Source organism: Antedon mediterranea, chromosome 6 (assembly GCF_964355755.1).
Source record: "Antedon mediterranea chromosome 6, ecAntMedi1.1, whole genome shotgun sequence".
In the NCBI taxonomy this organism is placed as follows: domain Eukaryota; kingdom Metazoa; phylum Echinodermata; class Crinoidea; order Comatulida; family Antedonidae; genus Antedon; species Antedon mediterranea.
In genome coordinates, this window is record NC_092675.1 from 20548058 (window position 1) to 20559823 (window position 11766).

At 32.8% G+C, this 11766-nt stretch overlaps 1 protein-coding gene across 1 annotated transcript; it reads left to right on the top strand.

The window, feature by feature from the left end:
• Nucleotides 1–1054: 1054 nt before the first annotated feature.
• On the top strand, nucleotides 1055–10346 carry LOC140051385 (NADPH oxidase 5-like). Its single transcript, XM_072096586.1, has 12 exons — nucleotides 1055–1171; nucleotides 2686–2836; nucleotides 3303–3513; nucleotides 4667–4878; nucleotides 5439–5627; nucleotides 5724–5899; nucleotides 6265–6456; nucleotides 6637–6769; nucleotides 6915–7684; nucleotides 8158–8364; nucleotides 8743–9009; nucleotides 9398–10346. The coding sequence occupies exons 1-12, from the start codon at nucleotides 1055–1057 to the stop codon at nucleotides 9527–9529; spliced, it is 2757 nt and encodes a 918-aa protein (XP_071952687.1). The 3' UTR covers nucleotides 9530–10346.
• Nucleotides 10347–11766: the final 1420 nt, after the last annotated feature.

An 11766-nucleotide genomic window follows, 5' to 3' on the forward strand; every position in this document is an offset into this window, starting at 1 on the left:
TGCATTTTGACATCTGGCCTACTGATATATATTTATGGTGTTTATATAGATTTCTACTTTCGTTATACTGTATAAATCCATATACCTCTTTCTGACGTGACCTTTCACTTTTAATATATTTTGATTTCATAGAAATTAAAAACATTACAAATTAATTTAAATTGTATTCATAACCATTTATTTAGATATGTCATAACATACAAATGATGCAAATTAGATCATCATGGACCCTAGGTTTTCACTAGTCTCAACATGGAGGTATAATTATACCTCCATGGTCTCAACAAACTATAATAATTTGAAAGTATGCAAATTAACTACACTGCTTTAAATAGTTAATTATTTTCTAAAAAGACACAACTTTAAAAAACAGCTATAATGCCGTCTACAATCACCACCGTTTAAAATACCATAGTTCCATGTGTTAATAATAATAATATTTATTCGGAAAAAGTTTTTACATTTCATAGGAGCAAGTAATAAGCATAAGCCCAAACAGAAAACTGCTTTTACTCCATCTTGTATGATTAAAAATGCTAAAATAATATATGAGGCCAGGATCCTCGGATTTGGATAGAGTGGTGTTTTTGTTATGGGAACTTTTTTAGTTGATCTAGTTATCTAAAATTGGTCCCAAGACTGTTGGACTGAACTTGCTAACAACAATGTATTGTGCTATTTCTTAAAATAGTTATGGTATAATTTAGGGAATTTAATTTTATACAAGGTTGGACATACTGTATACATATGTATAATCGAGGAAGAGTGAAATTACACTCTTCACTGGTATAATGAACATACTATACAAAGTGTGACTTTTAAAAATAATAAACTTTTAAAAATAATTATTTCTTCAAGATTTATTGTTATGCCTACGTCACTTATACGAGTGGATGCTAAAAAATCAAATATGTGACCTTCCGACAAAAATTAAAAAAATATCTCAACTCACTCGAAGATTCTATACATATATACAATGTAATTCCACTTTAAATGAAGCGAAATCTGTATAAGACATTTTATTTATTTATTTACTTTGGTGCAGAACATTGTTATGGATAAGGATGATGGAAAATGGTTGTCATGGTGCGAGAAACAATTTCGACAGGTGGCACACGAAGATGGTCAAATTTATTTAAATGACTTTCAAAAGGCACTCAACATCAAAAAGGTATTTTAATTTAAAATTTGAAAATCATAAACTGATAAATCGCTCAAACATCGTTATCTTTTATACCCATATAGTAAACTCTATGTTTGCACTTAGGCCTATAGATCATTAACCATTGTGTAATGTGAACATAGCCTATATACATGTATAAAGGTAAATAATACATTCTACCACTTATGTAACCATCAGCTAGTGTTTGACTCGACAGATAAACAAATGTATTGTTGGTTTCAGTGAAGGGGGTGACGGGGAGGAGGGTGGGGCAATGAAAACGCAATAACGTCGATGCAAAAGGATACTGAAAAGAGCGTATAGTCCTACTACGTAGGCTTTTATTTATTCAAATTGTGCCTTATTCATGATGCCCTCTTATGCCTATTAAAATATGAAATAGCAATTTATCACGAAAAAAAGAAACTTTGGTAAGAATTTGTCGGAATCGGAAAACACTACTTCTATTCATAAGCTTCATAATTCTATCCAAAGTTATAAACAGAGATAATAAATTTCAAGAAATATTTTTTTGTTAAAATACCATGTTTACGTGCGGATGATTTATATTCTGTTGTGTTACGTTTAAAATATGTGTTCTCGAAGGAATTCGTTTATTCCCATAAACACTCGACTTATACACCGACCTTTTAATTTTATGACAGGTAATGCAATATTTTAGAGAGACGTATACGGGGCGCAGTACGAGACATTTTTGCTATATTTATTTAACATTTGTGTCCATACAAAGAGACTGCAGTAGGCCTACATCTCGGTAGGCCTAATTTCGAAATGGCCTAATATGTAAACATCAAAGTGCACACATTATCCTACACATCATTCTGTTACGTTATGTGAGGTCACAAAAGTATTTGAATTAATTATGTTGTATTAACTTAATTAATGTGTGATGATAAATTAACATGTTCCAATGGCTTCCCGTAGATATAACTTTGTGAGAAGTAAAGAATCGCTGTTAACTTTATAGCTAACAGTTTACGACGATCATAACTCTACCTGTAAAGTTGTTATACCACTTTGACGGGTCACGGTAATTTGAACAATATAAATGATAGTGTTTTACAATGAGACCGTGTGTTGTGCCGAAATATTAAATATGATTTAGAATCTTTCTTTTATTATTCATAGTTATGAATAACATTAGTTGTGTTCTTCGTTAATAGTTTACCTGTAGCTCATGTGAACGGACATTCCACACCTGTCTTTGATCAACTTTGGCATCTGTTTCTAGAAAAACTACATTCACGTGACTTGTACCATTTAATTTCATGGAAAAAAGACATTAATTGGAGTTGAAATTTGCCTATTGTTGGCCTTTAAAGTTAATTTTCCTAATCTGTTATCTCCGATAACATTTATCAGATTTCTGTCCCATGTTGTATTTTATTTCAATTTTGTTGTTTCTTTTACATTACACGATTTACGACGATCTGACGCGGAAAAAATCATACCATCTGTTAAGTCACAATTATAATTATTCCTTTCCTCTTTAAAAAAAATAGTCATTTTTTGCCGAACGTTTCTTTAAACTATTTGACACCGACGAGTCAGGCGGAATAAGTTTATGCGAACTACTAGACGCACTGGGCGTTCTACTTCACGGAACATCTAGGGATAAATTACACTTTCTGTTCAGAGTTTATGATGTAGACGGTGAGTATGGAAAAAAATAGTGCTTGTGGTATAAACCTAGTTCTTTTAATTAATTAGGGAAGCTGAATTGAAACCGTAGGCCTACATTACTTCTACTGCTTTATTTTTAAATCATTACGCATGCGTCGTTTCTTCAAAAGTTCGTGCTCAACACGCAATGTATGAAAAGCAATTATGTTTTTAGTTCCTATGTTTCCTGTTCATTTTCTATTATCAATAAAATCAGGAAATACAGAATGAGAAAAAAAATACTGGAGGTTAACTGAAGAGAAAGAAAGTTATGATAATGCCAACATGAAAAGAACGGCGGTATTACGATAGGCCTCCATCGGGACCATTGGCTACGACGAGTTATTGCCAGAACTGTGGAAACAAGTTCTTGAACTTTTTGCTTTACATCACAAATAAAATTGTTCAGAATCCAAATTGGTTTGGAAGTTTTTCGATACGCCTTTATTCTTTACAGGTAATGGGACCATTGACTATGACGAGTTATATACAGTACTTAAATCGTGTATGGCTGAAAGTGCAATCCAGCTAAGCGATGAGACTTTACGAGAACTTACAAGCATTTTATTTGATGAGGCTGACGAAGACGATAACGGTGCAATCACGTTCGACGAATTACAAACTCAGCTCGCTAAATATCCTGATATTACTGATAATTTAACTGTAAGGTAAGTACATGCAGCTATAGGTTGATTTATTTAACTGTAAGGTGAGTACATCTAGCTATAAGTTTATTGATTTAACTGTAAGGTGGATACATCTAGCTATAAGTTTATTGATTTAACTGTAAGGTGGATACATCTAGCTATAAGTTTATTGATTTAACTGTAAGGTGGATACATCTAGCTATAAGTTTATTGATTTAACTGTAAGGGGAGTGCATCTAGCTATAAGTTTATTGATTTAACTGTAAGGGGAGTGCATCTAGCTATAAGTTTATTGATTTAACTGTAAGGGGAGTGCATCTAGCTATAAGTTTATTGATTTAACTGTAAGGTGGATACATCTAGCTATAAGTTTATTGATTTAACTGTAAGGTGGATACATCTAGCTATAAGTTTATTGATTTAACTGTAAGGGGAGTGCATCTAGCTATAAGTTTATTGATTTAACTGTAAGGTGAGTACATCTAGCTATAAGTTTATTGATTTAACTGTAAGGTGGATACATCTAGCTATAAGTTTATTGATTTAACTGTAAGGTGGATACATCTAGCTATAAGTTTATTGATTTAACTGTAAGGGGAGTGCATCTAGCTATAAGTTTATTGATTTAACTGTAAGGGGAGTGCATCTAGCTATAAGTTTATTGATTTAACTGTAAGGTGAGTACATCCAGCTATAAGTTTATTGATTTAACTGTAAGGTGAGTACATCTAGCTATAAGTTTATTGATTTAACTGTAAGGGGAGTGCATCTAGCTATAAGTTTATTGATTTAACTGTAAGGTGAGTACATCCAGCTATAAGTTGATATACGGTATGTTTTCTATAACATGTAGGCTAGAAATAAATGTATATATCCAAAGGATATTTTAAAATATATATCTATTTGTTGATTTGGGTAAACTATGCTATAGTTGGTCTTTTTAGTTCAGTTGACTTATTGATATTTCATTATTTTATAAAAGTACAATAGGCCCTAATAAACGTAATGTATAGATAGATAATTAATATATTATACCCATCTCAACTTACTGGGTGATACAACAGGGAACAGAAGGGTCATAAAGATAAATGATGATTTTAGTGAACATGAAAATTGCAAAGTGAGAATAAAATCTACACCTCAATGCATGCATCGTTATTATTTTATTTTACAGTGCTGCAACATGGTTACATCCACCGCCAGTAAAGCGACGTTGTAAGCCCTCTGTAAAATGTTTCCGAAGAAAATACATTCGCAACAATTTGCCTTTGCTTGTCTTTATTGTGGTTTATATTTGTATAAATGTAGCTCTCTTTGTGAGAGCTTATCAGCGAATTACACAAATGAATATTGGGTGTTTCTGGCTTAGTATTGCCAAAGGATGTGGTGAGTATGAGGAGTACTGTAAAAACTATTAAGTCTATGTCTACAGTTAAAGCATTTGTTTTTGTAGCTCTCTTTTTACATCTATGAGGGGGTTTCTTACACTTTCTTATAACTTGTTCTGACTTATCTCTTTCTTGGGTAGTTTTGAGTTATACGTCTTGGTTTTTGTCAGTTTACCTCCATTAGCCTGGGTTTTCAAAACCCTATCTTATCTAGATTGCCAAAGTATTGTATTATTATTTATATTAAGGAGTGTGTTTAAACTTTAATCAACGTCTTCTATCTATACTAGTTGTCGTTGTGATGAAATACTGTGCTTTATTATGCATAGAGTTTTGCTACATCACATAATTCCTCTCTCGTCCTTTTTCTCCTCAATGTTTCTACATATCATTTTCTCCAGACTGTCTCAATCCAGTGTGGCAATATGTCCAAATTATTGCAATTTTTCTTTGAAAATTCATGTGAGTACAGTAGTGTGGCTTTTTGGTCTGGCCCTTCCTAAACTATCTTACCTGTATTGCTTCTATAAATAATATATCACTTGTATTTATATTCAGGCGCGTGTTTAGACTTCAATGGCAGTCTGCTACTGTTTCTAATGTTGAGGAAATGTTTAACGTTGATACGAGGGACACGTTTAGCTCACTATCTACCAATTGATCAGCATATCTGTCTTCACAAATCAGTAGCCTGCATAATCATTCTACTGTCGACCATTCACACTGGTGCACACGTCATGAATTTCTGTAAGTACCGTAGGCCACTGATTATCTTGTAACTATGGTAGCCTGGCTAGCGCGCCTGATTTGAATTGATGTCAGACACATGTGTTATTTTTTTAGTGAACTGTGACAATAAGAACTCGGCGTTGTCGATAATAGAGTACCTGTTCACACTTAAGTCAGATATCGGATGGGTAGCAGGAACAGCAAATATCACCGGAGTATTACTTTTGGTATTACTTATTTTTATATCTATATGTTCGGTATCGTTGGTGCGACAGAAAGGTTATTTTCAAGTAAGTATTCTTATAACCCACGTGGTTCATGCATAACATGATGATAAATTTCAGTTGAGATCAAAGTCACACAATTGTTAGTGGTTGAAAATGACTATTCTCATTTTTATTTAAGCCTTAAAAGCGTCTATGATTATGTTTGCTTTAAGTTTTCATTTTTAAGGTCTGTATAATCAACATAGTACCATGATTGGAACTGCATCCTTATGGGTTACTTGCTTTGCAATTTTTAGAGTTCGAAGTTTCGAACAACTTGTGAAATTGCGATTTTAAAAGTAGTGATAGTGACGAGGCATTATTGGGTATATATCTAAATTAGAGAATCATAGGAAAATTACTAATCCATGTTATTCACTCTTCCATAGGTATTCTATTGGACTCATCAATTATCTATAATATGGTGGTTACTCTTAATTGTACATGCGCAGAGGTTCTGGATGTGGTTCACGCTTCCAGGAGGGATTTATGTTGTAGAACGTGTACTTAGAATGAAACCCGTTAGAAAAGCAAAGTTTGGAACGATATGTATTAATCAAGCCGTGGTACTGCCCGACAAGGTAATACAATATGGCTATTATAGTACTAATATTATCATTTTATCAATTGCAAATTATTTTTTTTGTTATATCTTTTAATTTTGCTTAACAATCTCTTTCTTATCATTTTTAATTTTTAACTCTAGCATATTATAAAGTTAAAATACATTGAATTGAAATCCCACTTTATTTAATTCGAAGGTGCTACATCTTGTGATTCCTAGGCCTAGTAACTTCACTTTCCAAGCCGGAGAGTACATTTACATCAACATCCCAAGCATAGCACGTCATGAATGGCATCCATTTACTGTCAGTAGCGCCCCAGAACAACAAAGTAAGTGTAAGAATTTTAATAGAAGACGTAAGCTTATCAAATTATCGATAGTTAAAAAAACATCCATTTTCACTAATAATCAACATGATTGAATCTCTATTCAATTAAATCCAATACAATCATTATCATGTTTTTTACATTGCAGATTTTCTATCTGTGCATATTCGTTCAATGGGAAATTGGACTAAGAAGTTATACAACCAGTTTGATGTAAAATATGCGAACCATATTGCTGAGATACATATAAACGATTGTCAAGAACAACAAACGCATGTTTTACAATTAACAGATGTTGAAAATAATCTAACAACACTTGCAGAAGAAGCATCAAACTGCGGCTCTCGATCTACCATTCGAGGATCTTGTTCTTCTGTTGTCACATCTGAAATATGTAATGATGTAGAAAACACTTCAAGGGGAGAGAGTGTAAAATCAGACAAAACTCTGTCAAGTAATAATATATTAAGTAACAAGAATCAAAATGAGTTGTCAAAATCACAAAATTTAAAAACAAACATTCAGAAACCTCAAAGTAAAGCGCGTAGGCCAAACAGTGTTAATAAAGAGTCTATGAACACGACGGCAAAACCAGAGCCACGCTCCCCACGCCGGAAGAATGCGATTGCTGGTATTTCTGTGCGCAATGAAAATGAGACAATTGTAAAACCAAAAGCTAACAAATCTAAATTAAACAAAATACATCCGACTTGTGCAACTGATTCAATGAACCAGCGTTCTGATTATAATAAAAATGCACTGCCTAGTATTAGGACATCGAGTGAACGAAAAGAGGTTGGTGGAACAAATCAAAAAGTTGTCAAACCGAAGAAACCAAAGCCGTTACGAAGACGTTTGACGCAACACTCGTTGGATGTTGCGTTGGAAGGCGCGTCTTCGTGTGGAACAGGTATAGAGGTAAGCTCTAGTTTTAAATTGAAATGGAAAGAACAACAACGATGTAGGCTACTTCTGGTTCTGGATATCTGAAACTCGGGATTACTATCACATTAATCGCCCATCTTCTCTCTGGTAGTATAGTGACCGTCTGTAACCTCTGTCTAGTGTCCCTGTCTAGAAGCTTTGTTCAAATTTGTATATTTTTTATTTTTTAAGTTTCATTCTTTGTCTTTGTTGGAACCAATCTTAAAGTTTTTTGGGGCTTATTTGGTCTCTCCGGACACAACTGCATACACATTAAATAGTGTGTGTCATGTAAAAGGGAAGACTATCCACTTTATATGACGTGCTGTGTGTGAATAAAGAAAAAATGAATTTGATTGAATTGAATCACTTAGTAAAGTGACATGAGTCAGAGAGCAGAAACATTGATTTAAAAAAATAATTTGAGTTAAATTGTATTAATCACGATGTTTTGATTTCTTATTTAGATTTACATAGACGGTCCATATGGTGCGCCATCTCAGCATATTTTCCAAGCAGAGCATGCCGTGTTGATTGGGGCCGGTATTGGCGTAACACCATTTGCATCAATCCTTCAAAGTATCCATGAACGACACAAAGTAGCGAAACGTACGTGTCCCAGTTGCAAACACGCATGGGTCGAAGACACGACAACAATTATGAGATTAAAGAAGGTAGATTTTGACAATGTATTTCAGAAAGACTACAAACCATTGCATGTTTAAAGTGAGCTTATGAGCAATGAAGGAAATAAACGGTATTTAATATTCATGAATTTATCTGATATGAGAAGAGCACGCGATTTTACATCTTAGTCATTAGGTACAACTGAACTGACTTGTAAGTAAGTCATTGAGAAAAAAACCTATGTGTATCAAAATGACTTGCAATAGTCAGTTAAGTTGTACCTTATGACAGCTGCAGAATCGGATGTTTTGTTGAGATGTCCCTTCTGTTTCGGACAGTTCCGTTTAAAGACTATCAACATTGTATGTTTTTGTAAAATACCAATATTGACGAAGTACTTATAATTTCGTGTTTATGTCGTTTAGGTTGATTTTATTTGGATTAATCGGGACCAGAAATCTTTCGAGTGGTTTATAAGTCTGCTCAACCAGATTGAAGTGGAACAGCAAATTATTGAACCATCAAACCGATTCCTGAACATTCACCTTTATATGACATCAGCGTTGAACAAGAATGACGTCAAAGCTATTGGTCTGCACATGGCACTTGATCTGTTACATAAGAAGAGCAATAGAGACACCATCACGGGACTGATGACGCGGACGCAGCCAGGAAAACCTGATTGGAACCAGGTAATAACCGATAAACTGTCGGTGGAAACGGGGTTTAACCGATTCCATGTAAAAAAAAATTAACCGATAATTATCTCATTCAAATCGGATAATTATCGGATAAATGCGATAATTTTTAATCTTTGATCTGGATGACAATTTGTGATTGGGCATCTGGTTGTTTGGTAATCACTACCATATTTGAGCATATCACACTTTTAATCAAACCAGTTTGATAGTGTAGACTTAGCTTTATTATAAACTAGAGTACTATTAAACTACATATATAGTATACAAACATGGTTAATTACGTTGTACTAATGATTTATTACCATATTTTTCTTCTCCTCATAAATGTGTTTACAGTAGCGATACCATATTATCGGCATATTATATTTCTTATTTATAGGTTTTTACAAATATTCGAAATACAAAACAAGGAAAAGTAACGGTTTTCTTTTGTGGTGTACCAGAACTCGGTGACATCATCAGTAAAAAGAGCTCACAGTTTGGATTCGAATTCAGGAAAGAAAACTTTTAGGAGATGTTTCAATAAATCTTTCAGACTTTTACTTCTGTGAATAAGTGTCGCTTACTTCTGTGATTAAGTGTCTCTTAAAAAGATATACAAAATATTAAACCAAACTTGTCAAGGAGTAAGATCGCATCCAGGCTACCGGGGTACACCAGCCATGAAAAGCAACTCAGCACTGTCTCTGACAGTACAAAGTTGTTGCTTAATATCACTAATGCTAACATTTTCTACCGATTCATTCAGTTTTTTATATATATTTTAAAAGGAACAAACAATACTATACTATACTTATTTTGTACAAATGTACGGTAACTTCTTTAATTTCCAATATTTGACGGATACTTCTGACTGATTTCATACACACAATTAGGTTATTCGATTTAGTTTGTTCGGTATTCTAAATCTTAGCAGACCAGATATATGCTCGATTTCATCGATGCTTAGATTTTATGAAAGTTTGAGCGTATTAGGGAGCTCCTGATTTTGTACATATTCATATTATAAATACTGTATAAAAATTGTAAAACTTAAGTGAGTTTAAACTTCTGTATTCTGTCTAAAGTATTGTTGAACATTAGGGGTTCTGGAGTCGTCAACATAACAATTTACATATTCATATATGATTGTAAATATATGGTAAATATTGTGAAACTTAAGTAAGTTTGAGCGTCTATATTATTGATTGATGGACATTAGGGGATTATGATTCGGATGTTAACATAACATTTCACATACTGTATTCATATTGTAAATTTGAAAACTTGTTATTAGATTATTTTTGTATCGTAATATAGAAACAAAATCGTAGATATACAGAAAAATATCAGGTAGAAAATCTTGTATTTTTATAAATGTAATATATAAAATAATTTGTACCGCTGTCTAAAATAAATGTATAAACTAATAACAAAACAAATAGACGTATTTCATTTCAAGCATCTGTCCTGTTTAATTTAATGTAACATTTATATAATTCAAAAGGAAAGAAAGAAAAATATGTTTCGAAGAAATGGTTTTAATTTCTCTTCTGGACAATGTATAAACTGGCGATTACAAACTCTTCTTTCATTTCTGTACACAGATTTAGAAGAAGAAGAAGAATTTTGCAAAGTTTGCTACAGTAGTATAGACCTGTTTCAAACTTCGGCAAACATTAGTGTAGACCTGTTTCAACTTCGGCAAACTGCAGAGGTTTGCTGAAGTCCACAATAGCAAAGCTTTAGTCTCTAGTGTATGTAGACCAGTTGAGGATAAAAACTACATAAAACAACAATAACGTTTGAATTGAAAGTCAGAATTACAATTACTAAATAAATTCCAATCATGTTTCCATTCAACTATATGAACAAACATCAGTTGGGGTAAGTTAAATGGCTTGATATATTTCATTCAGTAGTCGTGAGATACATACTTTACATTCCATGTTTCATGTTCTATGATTGAATTGATTCACATTAAGTGAACCACACGTGCACCTTGTAATGTATCCGACCACACTACTTAATCAATCATTTCTATAACATAAAGCAAAGTTCATATACACCTAATAATGAATCATGAATAACAGGAATGTATATTTGTTTGCACAGACGTTCAATGAATACAACAATTATGATACTTTGTGTGTTTGATAAATCATTATTTCTGAAGAACAATAATTAAAATTGTTGTCAAAAAGACAAGCGGCGTTTTTTTTAAAAAGAAATAATTCTTGTTATATTCCTGTTGCTATTAAATTAAATGGTTAATACAAGTTTTTTGGCTTTATTTATTATTTATTTAATTTCACTTCTAATAGCAGAGAGCCTATCACTGACAAAATTACAAAGTAAAGTATGTTATTTGTTGAGGACGGGTAATTGAATAACGTTGCACAATAACTATGTCTAAAGCTCTGTCTACACTATCAAACTTTATGTGACAAAAAATGATGTGCCCACTCGACATGATGATGTCATATCACTACCACATTTTGGTACATCACACTTTTTTTGTCAAACTAGTTTGATAGTGTAGACAGAGAGCTATAAGATATATTTTTAGTGTTTTTGCGTAAAAAATAATTGAAAAAACCCCTAAAACTAAGGATAATAATAATAATCCATCACTTCTGGCAAAACGTTTACTCTTGTCACGATAAAGATGGGTAACCAAATCAACTTCCAAAATTGTATAGGTTGAAAAGTGTCATTTGTACATATGTGATATTGTATTTGATGAATGAGCAACAAACAAAAAACAAA

Bases quoted from the DNA above. Each gene is read 5' to 3' on its own strand.
- LOC140051385 (XM_072096586.1), top strand. From the start codon at position 1,055: ATGGATAAGGATGATGGAAAATGGTTGTCATGGTGCGAGAAACAATTT. The intron at 7,685-8,157 runs GTAAGCTCTAGT...TTTCTTATTTAG, and splicing joins CGTGTGGAACAGGTATAGAG to ATTTACATAGACGGTCCATA. The intron at 8,365-8,742 runs GTAGATTTTGAC...TATGTCGTTTAG, and splicing joins CAATTATGAGATTAAAGAAG to GTTGATTTTATTTGGATTAA.